Here is an 18915-nt window from a genome sequence, read left to right as displayed (position 1 = left end):
ATGAAGAGGACTGTTGTTGTGATTTGGTGCTATATCAATAAAGCTGCACTGAATTGGAAAGAGATGAGTCTGTGGACTGAAGGCCACAGTTCTGTGATTGATGAAGCTCAGGAACTCAGATGTAGATGCATCTACATCTGAGTTCCTGAGTCTGTGGGTAGCTGAGGTTTGTGATGAATCTCAGTACTCTGTCATAGATGCTGTGTAAGCCTCGTGCATATAAATAACATCACCATAACCCAGCAGTGACATGAAGCAGGAACAGCATGCTAGCCTCAAAGGACAGGACGCGACTCTGAGGTAGAAACCCAGTTTTAGGAAGCAGCTAAACACAAATAAAGCTTCACAAATCTGCTCATTAATCAGAGAAAGCCACAGTTCAGAACCTGCCTGAGAATCCATGCATACTGTTAAACTGTTCTACATCCATGACACGCTGCAGAGAGCAGCTGCTGCTGGGTCTCTCTGCTGCTGTTAACAGCACCGCTGATTAAACAGGAATAAACTCAGGCTACAAATGGAGCTCAAAGATGGCCTGGAGTCAACATCACAGCAGCACATAAAGGCTGCCTGACACCTTTATTGTCGTACGTGTTCCCAAACTACTTTAGTTCCCATCAGAAGGAGGGAACATCCTCGGTTTTCACAAAGAAGATGGATTTACAGGTAGCAGCCAGTTCAGTGAGACACATCAGGTTGTTTCAGCTGCAATTACTGTTGAAGAGAAGGTGAAAGATGAGTCACATTAAAAGCAGCACTCCTCCCCTGCAGACAGAAATCCACTCAGAGTGGGCTTTTTTTGGACTTTCTTACCTAACGTTCAAGGTTCAAGGTTCTTTATTTGTCACATGCATAGTTATACAAGTATAACACACAGTGAAATGTAGCCTGACACGCTCCTCGACATGTGCAAAAATGGGGGGGGGGGGGGCTGGCTGTAGAGGAAGAACATATATATGTAGTATATACATTGGGTGAATGTGCAGTAGTAGCAGCAAGCAGGTGAATTCTGTACATTAATAAGAATAGACATCAGTTAACAACGCCGTGGTTCAGGCTCTGAGAGGCTCACCTCCTGGGTCACTGGTGGTACTACGGTGGCATTTGGTTTGGAGTAATTGGGCATGTAAACATTTCTCCTCTAACAGCTGTTACTGTTAGCAGACAGACTGTATAAGAACGATGGCGTTAGCTACTATAGCTCGACTCACTGGTTTCTGAAGTACATGTGACCATGTTTGGACCGGAGGATGGAAGGCTATGTTATCAGCTAATGCCAGTTAGCAACCCCAGACTGTGTGTTAGCATCACACAGTACCATACCTGCCAATCAGAGCTCCGTGACATCCAAATATAATCAGAGAATTTCACCAAAGCTGGAGCTCAGACCACTTGGATACTCCTGTGTCACCATCCACCTGTCAGTCAGAGACCACACCCCTAATAATGCCATTTAAACAGGTGAGCTATGAAAACATTGTTGTTAAGAAGGAGTTATTTATAGACCAGCACCAACGCCCACCCACAGATTCAGCTGTGCGAGGTAAAGGTGCGCCGCTCAGGTGTAATGAGCTGTTTGGGTTGCTTTTCCTTCTTATTATCAGGAGTATATTTAGCATTGCTACATATATGGAGGCAGTTTAAATTGCCTAAAGCTTACCTGCACAGCTCAACAAATCTGTTGAACCAAAGTTGGAGTTAACGACATCAGCAGGTTAGGGCGGGACCACCTGGAAGTAAATCACAGGTGATGTCAAGTCAAAGTGAGCGTGTAAAGTGACTGCAGTGCTGTAAAAAGTGAACATCCTGGAATCATCATTGTTCCCCATCAGGTCCACAGAGGGTTAGCTCTCCGCTGATAAACTGCAGGACAGTTTCTGGGCTTAAAGCTGTTGTTAACTGATTTTAAATAAAGTTTTATTTTGTAGGCGTTTTGACACAGTCACATGACCCCACAGAGGTTTCAGGTTCCCCCGTCGCTGATCATCAGTAAATAACTCGTGTTTTCTGTAAATCGGGGATTTTAGCGAGGCTGAGCATCAGCAGTAAAGCCTGCAGCGTGTTTACATGCTGTGGTTATATTTGGACAGTGATGGATAGTTTCCTCTTGGAACGGCGAGCGCTCTGACGGCGGCCAGAAAGAGCTGAGCGCGATCCAAACCCAGCAGGAGGCGAGATGGAGAGAGGAGAGCAGGTGGAGGAGACAGGTGCTGAGGCACCAGGAAGCAGGAGAGAAGAGAAAGGTTAGGAGGAAGCAAAATGAGGCGTTTGAGATGAGCTGTGTGGCGCCGGGCGGCTGAATGAAGCGGACGCAGACGAAGAGTCAGACAGGAGTTATTTTATCAAGTGCTATTTACAACAGTAGTTCCACATTACAGGAGATAAAGTCACTGTGTGCACAAACAGCCTCCGTTCACATGACAGCTCCCTCCATCATACCCGCTCACACAGAGCGAGCTGCTTCCTCTCACTGCTCCCCCCGGTGGTCGAGAGAGGAAGCTGCTTAAAGGATGTAGTGAAGGAATCCACCAGCTCACCCTGCCTGAGGGTTAATTAGACGAAGTGTTTGAGTGTCCGATTGAAACCTTTAGTCTGGATGGTTTTTAAATGTGTCTGAGTCTAAAGTGTCACAGAGGCCATGTGACTTATGATGTCATTTTAACATGAATACATTATTTCAACGGCCTGCGGCACCAACCACGTGCATGACGTCATATTCTCAGAAGATTGAGCATCTTTAATGTAGCGCACACGTTACCTTATGTGTGCCATCATCTGCAAACAAGACTGCATCTCCTTATTCTGTATCCAGAAATTATCACCTTTATATAGAAGAATTAAAGAGCATGATTATACTAAATCCCCATTTCTACGCTCAACATTTTAAACTTTGGTCAGCAGGAAGGTTTTTTTATCTATACATGGGAAAAAATTGGGCACACGATAGCAGATGTTCATGTTGTGACCTGACAGTACTGGAAACCGATCACACACACACATGCTGTGTGTAATAAATGTGACATAATGTGCAGACCTGAGGCTTCTTTCTGAAGGTCTTACTCAGGGATGTTCCCCAGGGTTCGATTCAACCTGTTCCTGAGCCCAATTCTGCAGTACGACGCGAGATCATGAACCTGCTCTCGTCCCACAGTGTTGGTGTTTAAATAAATGGAGCAAAGTCGATTAAGGTGGAGTACGTCAAGGCTCTATTATGGGCCCGTTATTTACAGATGTACTCCTCTCAGAGTATCATACGGCCTATTTGATCTATTTATTAATAGATCAAAAACTATATCATTAATATCTGTTGACAGGATTAAATTATGGACTTTCAGATATTCAATAAGATGTCAGATTCTTACTCAGTTCTATGCAGATGATGATCTGTCCTCTACGTAACTTTAGTTATTTGAATGCAGCAAAGCTTTTAGTGTTTTCAATTTACTCTGAGGCTACGTCCACACGTACACGGGTATTTTTGAAAACGGAGATTTTCCGTTTTCGTTTTAAAAAATAATCCCGTCCACACATAAAGGCACAAATGAAGGAAAACGCTGCTATGAACATGCCAAAGCAGCAGGTGGCGATATATTCCTAACCGTGCAGAAATGTTGGCCAATCAGAAGTCTAGAAGCCTCGGTGGGAAAAAGTAAACAAAGCTGGGGCATAGAAGCAGAACCGAGTCGTATGTGTGGAGGGACAGTAACTGTGTGTATATGTGAGCATTTAAACACTGCAGAGAGTAGAATTAACAGTAACAGTATTGTAGAAATTCATTTCACCGAAACAATAACGTGGCGCACAGTGTGACGTCAAAAAATGAGCACACCTTTGACGCTGCGTTTTCTCCGTTTTTCTCATCCACGCGTAAGCGCAAAAACTGAGTTTTCGAAAATCTCCACGCTGGCCGGAGTTTTTAGAAATCTCCATTTTCAGTGACCGAAAACGGCGTTTACGTGTGGACGAAAGGTGCAAACGCATAGAAAAATCTTTCAAAAATACCCGGGTACGTGTGGACGTAGCCTAAGAATTAGTTCTGGGCTCTCATATCTGAGAACTACGCAGATGATAAAGACATTTCCTTCTTCTTCTATGGTCCAACAAACTTTACTAATAAATAAACAGCTCCCTGTTTAACTTAAATGTCAACCACAAATCCAATAGCAGGTTCGATGTTTGATCCTGAGGCCTCCCGTCTTTATTCTGGTCTCTAACTGTAGTATAATTAAGATAAATAAATCTGTGCAATGCAAATTTTGTAAAACAAATCACATGAGCTAATGAGTCAACTGAAGTGGCACAATCCAGGGTTCAATCGTGAGGCCTTGTTGACCAAATCTTGAATTTTCTTGTTGTTCCCTAAAACTGCAGACAATCGTAATCTGAGTGGCGCCGCCCCAGATTCACTTCTGGAGTGTTTTTCTTCTCAGCCACTCTTCAACAGAATCGATCGCTGTGCAGATGACAGCCTGATTTACTCTGTGGAGGCGAGACTTTCCAAGGTTTGATGCTCATATTCTGCAGTTTAATTTACTTTTCTGATGACACCGAGATGTCAGTTACACTTATTAAGAACTGAAGTTGATGCAGAACTTCATTAACTGTTTTTCCTTTCATGAAATGTAAACTAAGGTTTCATTTTATTGAGAACTTTAGATGTAAATTTGAGAAAGACTCACTGAGGACGTAGAGAGAAATTCAGCTTAAAAGACTTTATAGTGAAATCCAGCGAAGAGCCTTCACAGATGGGGAGGAGCTGCCATCTGAAGGGATACACCCACCCACGTCTACGTTGCATAAAGAAATCCATCGTCATAACAAAGCAGAGCAGCGAGGTACAGAAAAATAAAAACTCACAGTCAAAAGGTTCTCAACAAATAGAGAAAGCAGTAAGGTCAAAAGTCACGGAGCTCAGAAGAACACACTGATTACATTTCCACCGAGCAGGAGAGCGTGGTGCGGCACTTTGATGGTGTGAAAAACCTCTGAGTGGGAGTGTCAGTGCGGGTCTGTGGGGTCGGCAGAGCAGTGTACCGTTTAGCTTTAACTTACTTCAGTGTCTTAATGCTACATGACGTATATGTGCGTTTGTATAAGTGTGTACTTGTTCTGTGTTCACTAATTGCACTTGAGGATGAGGATATGGAGATCGCATTGTCTGCAGATTCTTTTTCTGGTTTTTTGCATTTTCCTGGAAATGTTTCAGACTTTGACAAAAAAACAGAACAAACCTGGGACGACTCACCTTCGGCACAACCAGCTGCGGCTCAAACACGCCGGCGCGCAGTCGCATCCTGAAGGCGGCAGATGTCGCCGATGCTCGTTTACGTCAGGAGATCAAAAATATCTGCTTTAGTGTTTTTAAGCTGTAGTGAGCTGCTCGCATTAGTGCTGACTGCAGTCGCGCTTCAGCTGTCCAATCAGAGCTGAGCACAGGCTCTGACTCTGTAATCAATATTTAGGTTTCACCGAGGCTGAAGCTGAGATGAAGCACATTTTTCTTTTCCTTGTATATAAACACGACACCACAGTGTCTGATGGTCATGTGGCTAAATCTGTGATGATTTGTGCCCCTCAAAAAAACCCTTGTAGAGGTGGTGGTAATGACATCACAGCACCATCTCATTAGACACATCCCGCAGCCAAGCTGCCTGAGCTCCAAACTGAGGCTCGCCACATAATCGGTGGTTTCTGGAGCCAAACAGCGTTCGCTTACTGCACAGTAACTGTGCCAGAAACCAGCCTGGAGCTCCATCACACCAAACCTCCACCTACAGTTGGAGTGTAAAAAGTCCCAATCGGGATTTGGTCCCAATGTTTTGTGAGCGACCTGAAAGGCCGACGATCACGTGGCGAGCTGGCGGCGCTGAAGGGGAGTCGAACCCTCGACATCCAAACACTAAGAAGCAGCTGCGGAGTAAACATCGGTCAGGTTAGAAATCATAAACTAAGTTACAGTGAAGCTTATTAAATAGTGATCAAAACAAACAAGATGGAGAAAGAGGAAGTGGCGAGCGAGGCCGGTGATATCGAGCCGGAAGTGACACGTTACTGACTGCGGTCGCCGTGCAGCAGATTAACCTGAGCAGTAAACAGAAACGCTGCTGTGAGCTTCAAGTCCCAAACTGTTACGCCTCGCTCACACGCACAGGCCCAAAACCCACCACGCCCCCATCAGGACCACGAGCTACGCCATCCGTCTGGATCTGGACCCTGGAATGTCTGGAAGGATTCTGGACTACGCTCAAGCTCATCAAAACAAACTGAAATGAGGAAAACTGGGAAAACATTGCAAACTACACGGGATCCAGGGCGTCTGTCAGAACGTGAGCCTGCGAGCGCGAACGAGATGCAACACCAACCGGCAGCTCAGCCGACTCCATCAGGGGAAGCTGCGTCTTTGGACCAATCACAATCACTGCAGCTCTGCCGGTTAATGAGAACATCTACAGCGTGCACTGCGACCACGCGTCGGTAAAGTGTCACCATCAACTGATATGATATACCGTCATTCGACAGCGAGGAGGACACGGCGTCCGCCATCGAGAGGAAACACGGCGGTGTTTGTTTTTTTTACATTCTGTGCAAAATCAGACGAAAAGTAGTCGACAAACCATCGTCAGTCTGTTCCTCCTTCTGCCCACACATGTCAGAGTTCAGTCACTTTGTTCCTTTTTACAGTTAGTTTCTAAGACGTTAGTACCATCATCGTCGTCCCGCGGTGGGACTAAGACATTCCTCAGAGGGACAAAATCCAGCTTCGTCCGAGCTCTGCTGCTTTTGCTCCTCGATGTGAGACTTCAGGCTGTCCGCAGCTCCTGAAAGCGTCCGCCGTCCGATCAGCGAGCTCTGAAATGCTCGACGCCGAGCTGCTGCGAAAACTTGCTGTTTGGTTTGGAAAACGAGTCATTAGATATTTTGAGTAACTTGCTCATAATTATGAAAACCTCGTACTCGTGTCATCACGAGGAACGAGCGCGTGGAGGTGAAGAGCAGCTGACGCTCGCTTCAGTTTTTCTGCACTGGTCAGCATTTAGACCGACCTTCATGACTCCTGCAGTTCTCTGCTGGACAAATGCAGTCCTGCCTCATCAATGATCCATGCACGGATCCAAATATGAATGTGATGATCTCTGAGCCTCAGTAATCACCTGAGGCGTGTAACTTGGAGCTTCATCGTGCTGGAAAACAAACAGATTGTCACCGAATTCTTCCTAAATCGTTGGGAGAAATTCGTCTTTGAGGAGTTTTAGTTTGTCTGGTCTTTAAGGAGCAGGTGGAACAGCTGAAGTCCACAAACTGAAAAGCTCAGGATCAGATCTCCATCGATCAGAATTCGGCTGGTGTCCAACATGAGAACTGCAGAAGGCCTGAAGAGCACGGGTGAACAGTGGAAATGCTGAGTCTTTGCAGAAATAGGATTTATTTATTTATGCTTTGATTGTTCTTCACTATATCACAGAAAAGTAAAAATGAAATAAAAACTGAGGCTTTGGCCACGCCAGCACTGAAATTCCCACATTCGTATCAAAGCAGCTGATTTTAGCCCGGCTCCTCGCTTTCACATCGTTTCTGCCGTCAGAGCTTCAGTGCCAAATTTAAACGACAGCGAGTCTGGCGTGAGACACACGTCACGATTTCAGGAGTTGGTGGACTCGTCTCATTTCCAGGATCCCTGATAATTATATTGAACTACAAACTACGAACACTGGAGCAGCAGAGCCGGCCGAAGGTGGACTTCCATCTCTTCCTTCATTTGTAAAACAACCTGCTGCTGTGCAGCTGTGTGTAAAAGGCATTCAGCAGGTAAAAACCACAGGGCACACAGTGAAAGAGGAGGAGGTGGGGACGGGAATAGAAAAATAAAAAAAATTGTGGCAGACACGACAAGACGATCACCTCACTTCACTCTGTGGCAGAGAAACATAAAAAAATTAAAAAAACAAAGTTTCAGAGGAGGTGGGGACAAGGCGAGGAGGAGAAAGGCTGAGAGGGAGGAGGAAGTCAGTCTCAGAAGAACTTGTCATCGATGCGGAAGTGCGGCCGCGTGACGTCGTCCGGGTTGATGAAGACTGAGATGGATTTGCCCGGATTCTCCGTGACGAGCTGCTGAAGCTTCTTGGCCAGCCGGTCGTCGGGCTGGTTCTCTCCGCCGGCGTCGGACTGCGGCGATGGCAGGTTGTTGGTGCTGCCCCGCCACTGCAGTTCCACCGTCAGCCTGTTGGCGGCCTTGGCGTGCTCGATGGTGGTGCGCAGGTGCTCGGCTGGGTCGGAGCGCACGGAGGAGAGTTTGCGGGCGTGCAGCATGGCCGTCTCGTCCGACAGGTGCTCCAGCATGTTGCACTGAGGGATGAAATAGTTGGGGCACATCTTGTTGACGAGGCAGTGCTGCAGGTCGTCGATCAGGCCCAGGAGGAAGTGGGCGGAGAAGTCGTCTTGCGCCAGGTAGTTGGCGGGGAGGCGGTCGCAGGCCCACAGCATGATGCTGCGGAGGTGGTAGGGGCTGATGGCTTTGGGGCGGGACAAGAGCTTGATGATGATGGCTTTGCAGGCCTGGTACGCCTGCATCAGGCTGGACGAGATGCACTTCTTCAGCTGCACCTCGCTGCGGGCGAACGACAGGCGCCACTCGTTCTCCTTGCGGCCTTTGTGGGAGCAGGCGGGGACGAGGTAGAAGCCGCTGATCACCTCCTCCTCGGTGATCTTCCCATCCCAGAAGTGATTCTCCATCAGCCAGCTCTGGGCGACAGCCGGCCACCCTTTAAACGACACCACGGGGACGATGTCGTAGAGCATCCGGCTGCTCCCGACGCCCAGGATGACGGAGATGATTGTGCCGTTCCGCTCCACCTTCTCCACCCTTGGCATTCCTCTCTGCGGCTTCTTCTGCACCTCCAGCAGCACCAAGGAGATGGACTGGTAGAACCAGTCAGCCACCAGTGTTGGGGAGAAGAAGTAGTTGGTGGTGCCGTTGATGTGGTCGACGATGGTGCAGCAGTCCTTCCACTTGTTGATGGTTCCTTCGTCGAAGAGGCGGAGGCTGAGCCAGGAGTGGCCCAGCGCCGAGTGTCTCATGTCCAGGGTCACCGGCTGGTTGCGGTCGTGGAGTTTGAGCGCAGGGACCAGCAGGGTGAAGTCCATGTCGTAGTCTGTGCCGCGGGCGTAGACGCTCAGCTCGTCCAGGTCCATGTCCACCACGCCCTCCCGAACGCCTCCTGACAGGAGGAGGTACTCGTTGGCCACGGGGAGCTTCTGGTCCAACTTCTGGACCATTCCTGAAACAGAGGACGACAAAAAGGATCAGATAAAGATTATGTGTAAAAACGAGCACCACGCACACAAGTGTAACCGGGGGTCAGGATTTAGGCCTCGAGATACTCGTCTTACAGCCAGCTGAGCGGGTTCAGTATCTGACCAGGATGGCTGTGGCTGACCTCAGGAATGTGGACCTGGGAGGAGACCCCGAGGAACCCCCAGGATGCACTGCAGAGATCCAATCTCTTGACTGATTGGCGGAGCGACGCAACGTTCCTCCAGATGAGCTGCAGGTCGTGGCCGAGGAGGGCAGGTCCGGGCACGTCTGCTTACAAGATAGACTGACGTCAGAAGCAACTCATTCGTATCTGGATAAAGTTCGACTAACATCGATTTAAAAGCTTCCCCCTGTTGTAATTAAATTCTTTAACGTTGACCGGCGGCTCTGCCGATTCGTCCAGTCTGGTTTTTGCTTTCACAGACGAGGCTGATGTTAAGGTGAGCTTTTAACGAAGTCTGCTTCGTTTGTGTCCAGCTCAGTCTGGATCGGGTCCAGTTTGGCCCTCCTGTTTTCCAGTTCCTTTCATGTCAGGTCTATTTTTGAAGCTCGCTGTGTTTGGAAGCGGACCGCGTGAGCCCCGACGGGTCACTGCGTTCAGCCCCATCGGTCGGGCCGGGCCGGCCTGGACGAGTTTTCCGCTCTGCTGAGTTTAAAGAAGAGGCGCACACACTTCCTGGCTGTCGACTGCATTCCTGCGCTGCGGTTGTTTGGACGCACGCAGTCCGTCTCTCAGAAACAGTTTCAAATAAATCAGATGAACTCAGCTCGGGGGCTGCTCGTTACCTCGGTACAGAGACGATCCTGCAAATACACACTGTCTTTGAATGAACGTCTCACACTCACTTTATAATTCCTGACTGATTTTCCTTTTTTATTGATTGGATTGATTAAATCTGGAGCATAAAACCGCCTCATCGCTTTTCTTTTGGTCTGTCTGTGAGCTGCAAACAGTGAGCGAGCTGTGAAGACAGGATGGAGCGCCGCTTCCTGTTGGGACATTTTGGAACGCTTGTTATTTCTGTGAGGAGGCGCCGTGTGCGAGCTGGCAGACTGTCAGTACATCTGAGAAAATGAACACTAATGTGAGTGTGCGGCTCTGTCAGATGGACATTTCTGCAGTTTCTGTGTGTGATTCTGTCTTTGTCGTGTATGTGTGTGTGTGTGTGTGTGTGTGAGAGAGTCTTTTTACATCCAGATCTTGGAGGCGCTCCAGCGTCATTATCAAACTCGCATTCCTGCACTCCATCCTCCGCACTTCCTCTCAGGTTCAGTTATGATGAGCTGAGTCCTCTCAGCAGATTTGTGGCCTTTTATTTTGAAAGGTTAGGGCCCCACCGCCTTCAAAATTTTAATTATAACCTTGTAATTCCTGATTTATGTCAAATATTAAAGCTGTGTGAGGTTCATTTTTTCTCCTAAGTGAAATGTGAAGACATATTTACCATTTATATCTTGGCATATCTTCAAAATGCTAAACACAACAAATGTGCTGTAGAGCAATTCAAAGAAATTCAAAGGTCAACGTAATAAACTAAAATGTTATTTCTGATCAAACGCTTCAAATGTTACAGAGAAACAAAGTCAAACATTAGATCATCATTTAATAAAAAAAAGTAAATGTTAATACAAACAGAGTATACAGAAATATCTAATGAAAATAATTTTCTTTATTTTCAAACTCTGTCAACTGTTTGTAAACAAACTCTTGAATAAATAAACAAAAACAAACACTGTGCGGAGCGATTCATTGGATTTTAATCTGGATTTTCGTGCCCGTGTTCTAACGAACATCATCGAGCGATACAGAAAGTGCACGCTCCACCATCAGAATCAAGAGCTCCTTAAATGAGCACTGAGCACGCACCTGCATGAGCCAATCACAGCTCCTCCCTGCACCTGACCGCAGTGACCTCATACAGGCCATCGAGACAATATTCAGCACGGCAGAAGCTGAAGAGCTCCTCTAAGAGAGTCAGATTTAGCACGAGTGATGTGAACTAAACACGCATTCACAAGGAGTGTTGTGCGTCTGCACCACAAAGCAACACAACTAAATTATTCAGCCACCTGCAAACACACAGCAAACTGCAGGATAATCAAAGCACGAAGGCCAGAAAAATGAGACGGAGGACGCTGACGCAAATCATCTGACATCAGCTCAGCGCGGCGCGCCAGCTTGTACACATGCACTGAAATCACCAACCAATCAAAGAGAGTGCTCAACACAAAGGTCAACAGATGCGTCGTCCCCTCACACAGTTAATTTTTCCAAATCCTGCACCAATATTGGGAATAAAATAAAATAATTTCCACACATGTGCACACAACAAATCAGTTTCCTGGTTGTGCCGCAGAAATCCTACATGCTAAAATCCAAGAATTTCCCCTAGCAGGACCGGAGCTCCGCCTTCGTGGATGAGCTGTTACTACAGTAACCTCACAGCAGCCATGTTATTGGTCACGTGACACATTGAAAATGTTCCAAAAGGCTCCAACAGCACAAACACGGTCCAGAGGTCCAGTTCAGGTGAAGCTGAGCAGTCAGCTAGCAGCTACAGCCACCTGTGTCATCATCCACCCATCAGTCAAAGAGGCCACGCCCCTAATCATATAAACTTTAAGCCTTATTACAGTTTAACCGGGTGAACCCTAAAAACTTTCTTCTACTGTACAGGTGTTACGAAGGAGGACATTATCCACAGAGACAAACAGTTTGTGTATCAGGCTGCAATCATGTTTATTTCTGCTGTACAGTTTTAACATGGGAGTCTATGGGGGACTGACTCACTGCTGCCTCTGCTGGACGTCAGAGGAACTGGAATCTTTTCATTTGCCCCACGGGGTGATGTTTGGGGAAAAAACGGATGATTTATTTCTCGCTGTAAAAGAAATTCGGACAACTAATTTGGCAGAATTTAATCTGACAATTTTAAATATATTTGAGCACATTTGTTCCTCACTGATGCGCTATGTGCGGAAAAAACACCTGCTGGTCGGAGTCCTCACAGCTGGAAGTTTAATATTAGTGAAGATTTGTTTGTTTTTAATATATTTGAAGGTGTGGATGAGGCTGGGATTGTAGTGGGCTTCACCTTGCACTGAGGGTGGTGTTAGTGTCGTCTGTGTTTAGTATTTCCGTATTTGTGCAGCACCTGGAGAAGCTCAGCTACACTTTTATGTTCGTTTTAAACCAAGAAACGAGAAGAAGAGAGGCTAAGAGGATGCATGCGATCCCTAATGCGGTCCAGGTGGAGCAGATGTGCATCACCTGAGCCTCTGCACATCTGGATCACCCCTGCAGCTCCGCGCTCACACCAGCTGAAATAATCAGGTGGAGTCCGAGGATGTTTACCGCAGCCTGGTGTGTGCGTGTGTGTGTGTGTGCGTGCGTGTCCTCACCCAGCATGGAGAAGATGAAGTCCTTGGCCGTGTGGATCTCCAGAGCCCGCTGGTCGTCGTACTCCCGCTGGTCGTGCTTGCTGAACTCCTGGATGAGCCGGTTCAGATCCTCCATGCGGGCCGCCGACCTGAAGTCCAGCTCGGGCCCGCCGCCGTGCGGCAGCCTCCCGGCGGCCATGGTGGGGCTGTTCCCGAGGCTGCCCGACGAGCCAGCCCGGCCGGAGAGAGCAGGGGCCGCCATGGTTCCTCCGCGGTCACACGCTGGTTCTGCACTGCCCACGCTGCAGCTGCTCCTCTGTCGCGGACCGAACCGAACCGAGCCAAGGCGAGCCACTCCACAGTGAACACAAGCACCGGAAACCTGCCCCGCTTCCGCCACTCAGCGCTTTCAAAATAAATGCCCCCTAATTAAATTGTATTATCTTATCTTATATTATATTATATTATTATCAGCGTTCACCATCTGCTTCCATCTCACCCACCCACCTATCCCAGCACCCTCCTCTGTCACACCAACCCCATGTCTTCCACTGTATTCATGGATCACCTCAGAGGTTTTTCTGTTTTCCTTCTGGCAGCTCCACCTTCAACATCCATCTCCAAACCATGCATCACAGCAGGTCTCGCTATCATCTTTTGAACCTTCTCTTTCACTCTTGGTGCTATTTTTCTGTCGTAAGTATCGGTCATATCAGACACTTGTCTCCTTTCACTCCACCCCGCCTGCAACCTCTACTTCTACCACCTCTCCTGTGCACTGACCCTTCCTTTGGGTGGTTGACTCCCGGGTATCTATCTTCCATACTTCTCTTCACCTTTCCACCTTTCTCCTGCTCATTGCTTCTATTTACTTTCATTCTTCTTCTCTTCTACAGTCTCATCCACCTATACCATACTCTCATCACATACTTTCTGTAGATCCACAAAGACCACAAAGATCCACAGTTCATCACCTTCTGACCTTCTCTATACTTCTCCATCAACACTCTTAAAGTACACTGCTCCTCAGTGATCGCCATTTCTCTTCTTCTCAACCACTCTTTCTCATATCTTCATCTTCATACCTTGTTCTTAAAAATTAGTACCAGAACACTTTTGTATTATTCCTCTGACACTCATTTGCATTTTTTGTGTTTCACTCTGAAAATAAATATCAAATTTCGTTGTATTGACTTTGGCAGCGTTTTACCTTGAAGGTCACAGGCGGATGTTGTGCTTCGTGTTGAGGATTTTGTTTTGTTGATTCAATTGTGTGCAGTATCCGCTTCTGTCCTGCGGGCGTCGCTGACGGTGCCGGAGCTCCTTGGTGACCCGGAAATGAACAACTGCTAGGCGGCCCTTCGGCCGACCTGTCGGGGTCACCGGGATCCAATATGGCGTGGAGGAGCTGCTCCGTCCTGCTCAGACTGACCGGAGATGAAGGCTTACGGAGCTCCGTGAGGGGTGGCAGGTCAGTCCCCACAGGCGGGGGCGAGCAGCCCGTCCCGGGTTACAAACAGACAGATCCTTGCTGTCGGAGTTAGCTCCAAGGACAGTTTAGAATCAACGGGCTGTTAGCAGGTTAACGTTAGCCGCTGCTAACAAGCGGGGAGCTGCCTGGGTGTGTTTGTGTGTTTATCTAATTATCCGGTGATGTAAAGCTGTTTGTCCTATTTAAACACCCCAGTGTGCCCCCTTACATACATGCCCATTACATGCAGTCCTTCCGAAGCTCTTTCAGGTCCTCCCTCCGGCTCAGTGCAGAGGGACGCTGCTTCCGTCGGTGCCCTAAAACCCAGGGGTTAATCTCCTGTGGCCAGCTGACCTGTGCTGCTTTAGGTGGCTTTATTTATAATCCACAAGCAGTCCACTCGGACCCTTCCAATGACCAAAAGTTACTAAATGGATTCAGTGACATAAAACCAGACGTTTGTGGTAAAAATGTTTTTGGGATTGTTGCTCAGTCTGAGGCCGGCTGGTAAAAGGAGACAGCAGCTAATCCTTAGATAATTAAAAGGTTGGCAGGATGTTTATACTCTGACACACTGGTGCATTTACAGTCATGATAAAAAGAAAGTGCACCCACTCTCAGCGGGAAGGTTTTATCTAATCACGGGAAGATGAATTGAGTCGGGTCCTTGGCAGAAGTCTGTACTGCGAAGCAGGAGTTCACCATGGTAACTTGTGCTGTGAACACAACCTGCTCACCACCTACTGACCAATCAAATCTCCAGAAATTACCATCGCCTTTCCTGTGTGTGTGGAGCGTCAGTAATAAATGTAGATTCTTCGATACAACTTTGTTCCTTTGGTTATTTATTAATGATTTTTTCATTTAATTATTTTTGCCTTTTGACAGGAAACAACATTTTTTGTTGTGCTTCCTGTCTGTGGTTGTGGCAGGAGGATGCTGGCGCTTCATTAAAGAGAACTTTTTTCTCACAGTTGTGATTCCTCGTCTGTCCACCAGGTGGCCTCAAAGCTTCCAGCAGAGATGCGGCTTCAGGAAAGCTGCAAGGAAACCCGAGTCCAAGAAGGTGGAAGAGGAGTTAGGCCCCGCCCACAGCGAATCCTCTGAAGCTGCGGCACAGCGCCGGACCCCCGCTCCTCACTGGGACCATCAAGCTCCACCCAGTCCCCCACGCGCCTTCGGCCGGCTCGTCAGGCCGCTCGTCTTTACCATCGGGGTAGGTGATGTTTTTTCGGTGGCGATGACACCGCTGATGATGTCACGGACAGGTGTTGACTCCATGTCAGTTTACAGGCTGCTCCTTCGGCTCGGCGGCCATCTGGCAGTACGAGTCCCTCAAGTCTCGAGTGCAGAGCTACTTTGACGAGCTGCGAGCCGATTGGCTGGAGAAGGTGCGACCTCAGAAACGAGGAGACATCCGCAAAGAGGTGAGGGTTCGACGTCATCACCTGTAACCAGGCTCCACCCACACTTTGATCTGAGTCTTAATTGGCTGTCTGTGTTTTAGATCAACCAATGGTGGAACAGCCTGAGCGAGGGCCAGAGGACGGTAACAGGTGAGTCAGTGCTTACGAGCAAAGCGCTGAACTTTCACATGGGGGTTGCTGGATTGAATTTCTTTTTTCCCAGGGATCATTGCTGCTAACGCCATCGTGTTCTGCTGCTGGAGAGTGCCGTCTCTGCAGCGCTTCATGATCAGATACTTCACCGCCAATCCGGCCTCCAGTGAGTCTCGCCACCGCCGCCACGATTCGTTCAGGGTCTCCGATTGAGCCTCTGTAACTGTGGCTGTTTGTTGTTGCCCCGCAGGGACTCTGTGCTCTCCCATGATTCTCTCCGCCTTCAGTCACTTCTCGTTCTTCCACATGGCGGCCAACATGTACGTCCTCTGGAGCTTCTCCACCAGCGCCGTCTCCATGCTGGGCCGAGAGCAGTTCATGGCCGTGTACCTGTCGGCAGGTGCTTTTCACTGTGGTGTAATCTCTGAGATTATCTGTGTTTGTTTATGAGTGTGACGTTGATTTTATTTCTTCCGTTTTCAGGTGTTATTTCTACGTTTGTCAGTTATGTGTGCAAGATGGCCACGGGGAGGTTCGGCCCATCTCTCGGAGCGGTGAGTGACTGCTTCACAGGTCAAACTGTACCTCGCTCAGAGTCACGTCTGTTTTATGGTTTTATTTTAGAGGACGTGTAGATTTTAGGAGGTCAGTGCGAACACACTGATGTGATTCTTTTGAGCGATTTTCTTTGGTGGACGTCTGTAAATGTTCTCAATAAATAAACAGCCTGAAGTTCCTGTTTCTGTTTTCAGTCTGGCGCCATCATGACCGTCCTCGCTGCTGTTTGTACCAAAATACCTGAAGCCAAACTGGCCATCATCTTCCTCCCCATGTTCACCTTCACCGCTGGCAACGTAAGACCCCGCCCACCCCTCTCCTCGCCCAGTCTACCTGGACAGAGATCTCTTTTTCATCTTCTGCATCATCCCACCTGCAGCTGCTGCACATCTGCAAGCTGCTTTGAAACCCACCTGAGCTTCAGCTCCTGCTGCTGGCTTTGACCTGACTGAACTCGCGCTCTGTTTCCGTGTCTGTCTGCAGGCTCTCAAGGCCATCGTTGCCATGGATACCGCAGGCCTGGTGCTTGGATGGAGGTTTTTCGACCATGCTGCTCATTTAGGAGGAGCCATGTTTGGAATGTAAGTTAACAAGTTAGTCGATTTTTTTATTTATAAAGGTTCATTTTTAATTTTCTTTGTTAATTCACAGAGAAGTTTTTTTTTTTACCTTCTTACAGCAATTTTCTATATTAGATGGTGGGAAAAAAACAGCTTTTCTGTCACTTAATTGTTGAACTTAATTACTTAATCACGTTGGTTTAGTGTGAGTGGCCGTGGGCGACGTCTGTATCCATAGGAACAGCTGTAAAATGTGGAAATACAGTTAAAAGTACAAAATTGATGGCTTCCTTGACATTTTCCAGAGCCAGACTGCAGTCTTTTCCGGGCCGATTCTGGTCCCTGGGACTTATGTTTGACCTCTCTGGATCAGATGGTTAATAGGTAGAAGCGGAAGTGTGAAGGCAAAGCTGTCGATTTCCTGTTTGTGTTCCTGAGTGAAGAAAAGAGCGAGACTGTAGACACGAGCTGTAGAAAGGGAGCCCGCCGAGGAGGTGCAGCGGGACCAGGGCCTCCTCGCTGACGTGTTTTGGACGTTGAGATATTTGGAAAACTGATTTATTCTGTTTTGTGACGACGTTGCAATGACGTGTTTTTAATCAGACTTGTTCTTCTCTCCTCAGCTGGTACGTTCTGTTCGGCCACGAGTTGATCTGGAAGAACCGAGAACCTTTCGTCAAACTTTGGCACGACTTCAGAACTCGAAGGGGACCGGGAGGAGGAGAAGGCGGCGGCGGAGGGGACCGAGGAGGCGCCATTTAGGACGCTGAAACGCAGAGAATGAAGGAAATAAAATGCTAACGTAACATGTAAAGATGTATAAAATGTACAGAGAGAATCACGGAGCCCGGGCACAGGCCGGAGTCGAAGTAAAGACTCGTACTTGTATTTATAAAACATGAACGATTCCATTGTTGTCTCCTCGCCTGCTTTTGTTTACAGTTTGATCAGAGACAAAGACAAACGCGGCACAGAGGTTTACAGCAACGACCTGTCGGCTGATCGTGTGACAAACAGCCCAGACAGAACCAGTCAGAGGGACTTTTTGCCTCAAAAATCTGTAAAAGACTTAAAAAGACAGCTGAGGGATTCTTAAAGAGCTCCACCTACCTCAGGTGAAACTTCAAACCCCATCAGGACGCCGTGTCTGAAACTAGAGTCTGGCTGCTGCTGCAGAACGAACCGGACGACTGAACAAACACCGTGTTTGCCAAACAGGCTGAAGTCCACCAACAGATCAGACTGATGGTGTCAGAGCGCGATCTGAAGGGTCGTCACGGAGAGCGTCATACGCCTGCTGCGATTGGCTCACAGCTTTAATAAAGCCCTGTGATGCTCGTGGGTTTAACTTTCTTAAAATAGACTCGATGATATTTGTGTTGTGGAAAAATAAACTGATCAAAACCTGATTTTCTGAGATTTATTCAAAGTTTAAAACAAAGGGACCAAAAACAATGCAGCACCAACATCAACAAGTAAACAAAATACTAACAGCTCCTTTATAGCCGTTGTCTTGATGCAGTCTTTGTTCAGCTGTAGGGACCTGTTCCCACAGTCGTGTAGCAGTGGTCTGATAATGACGGCAGAGCTTCACACTCATTCTTTGTTACAAACCAACAGCACGCAGAGAGGAGAGCAGCTGAAGCGCAGCACACCAGAGCTTGTGACACATTATTTTGGTTTTTGAAATCGATGAACGAGACAGAGATGAACACTGAACACCTCAAACTAAAGAAAAGGCCGACCCTCGCTCAGAGACTCGCACTTTTTTAATGTCTCTTTAATAAAATGCACTCATTCAAACCTTTTACCTGATTCACAACTGAGATCAGACATGAGTGTGCACATCTGTGAGACCTCGGTGATGCTGAATGATCTGTGAGGGATTTAGAGCAGCACAGAGGTTCTTATTTCATACAAACAACATATTCCCACATCCAGAGAATCGGAGTATTAAACTCCACATCTGTCAGCAGCTGAAAACATCTGGAGCTTTTCAAACCAAACACTTGACGAAGGAGGTGCGAGGTGTGCGAACCCTCTGGTTCCTGAGGGAACATTTGCCGTTAAAAT

The 18915-nt window shown here is 47.7% G+C and overlaps 2 protein-coding genes and 1 long non-coding RNA gene across 3 annotated transcripts; 1 reads left to right on the top strand and 2 right to left on the bottom strand.

Annotated features, from left to right (window-relative positions):
• Positions 1–2318: 2318 nt before the first annotated feature.
• On the bottom strand, positions 2319–13029 carry LOC146694694 (nucleotidyltransferase MB21D2). Its single transcript, XM_085430962.1, has 2 exons — positions 12716–13029; positions 2319–9275 (listed from the first exon to the last, which is right to left on the bottom strand). Exons 1-2 carry the CDS (start codon positions 12954–12956, stop codon positions 8011–8013), a joined length of 1506 nt encoding a protein of 501 aa, XP_085287088.1. The 5' UTR covers positions 12957–13029; the 3' UTR covers positions 2319–8010.
• A 928-nt stretch (positions 13030–13957) lies between these two features.
• On the top strand, positions 13958–18251 carry parlb (presenilin associated, rhomboid-like b). The gene is made up of 10 exons (XM_085430963.1): positions 13958–14165; positions 15165–15381; positions 15452–15592; positions 15673–15721; positions 15795–15890; positions 15975–16124; positions 16208–16278; positions 16477–16578; positions 16766–16863; positions 17466–18251. Exons 1-10 carry the CDS (start codon positions 14089–14091, stop codon positions 17602–17604), a joined length of 1140 nt encoding a protein of 379 aa, XP_085287089.1. The 5' UTR covers positions 13958–14088; the 3' UTR covers positions 17605–18251.
• On the bottom strand, positions 16836–18241 carry LOC146694693 (uncharacterized). Its single transcript, XR_014914930.1, has 2 exons — positions 17953–18241; positions 16836–17608 (listed from the first exon to the last, which is right to left on the bottom strand). It is a non-coding gene; the product is annotated as an uncharacterized LOC146694693 (long non-coding RNA).
• Positions 18252–18915: the final 664 nt, after the last annotated feature.

This window comes from Copadichromis virginalis, linkage group LG14, assembly GCF_057382275.1.
Source record: "Copadichromis virginalis isolate Kocher_CV1m ecotype Utaka linkage group LG14, C_Virginalis_male_GT1.1, whole genome shotgun sequence".
Taxonomy (NCBI): domain Eukaryota; kingdom Metazoa; phylum Chordata; class Actinopteri; order Cichliformes; family Cichlidae; genus Copadichromis; species Copadichromis virginalis.
The sequence above is the reverse complement of the archived record's forward strand: the minus strand, read 5'-3'. Positions and strand labels throughout refer to the sequence as shown.

What these genes read in the sequence shown, in the direction of transcription:
- LOC146694694 (XM_085430962.1), bottom strand. Translation starts at nt 12,956, where the DNA reads ATGGCGGCCCCTGCTCTCTCCGGCCGGGCTGGCTCGTCGGGCAGCCTC. An exon ending in CTTCATCTTCTCCATGCTGG is followed by an intron (nt 9,276 to 12,715) that starts GTGAGGACACGC and finishes CCTCTGTTTCAG; the next exon opens with GAATGGTCCAGAAGTTGGAC.
- parlb (XM_085430963.1), top strand. Translation starts at nt 14,089, where the DNA reads ATGGCGTGGAGGAGCTGCTCCGTCCTGCTCAGACTGACCGGAGATGAA. An exon ending in GAGGAGACATCCGCAAAGAG is followed by an intron (nt 15,593 to 15,672) that starts GTGAGGGTTCGA and finishes TCTGTGTTTTAG; the next exon opens with ATCAACCAATGGTGGAACAG. An exon ending in TCGGCCCATCTCTCGGAGCG is followed by an intron (nt 16,279 to 16,476) that starts GTGAGTGACTGC and finishes TTCTGTTTTCAG; the next exon opens with TCTGGCGCCATCATGACCGT.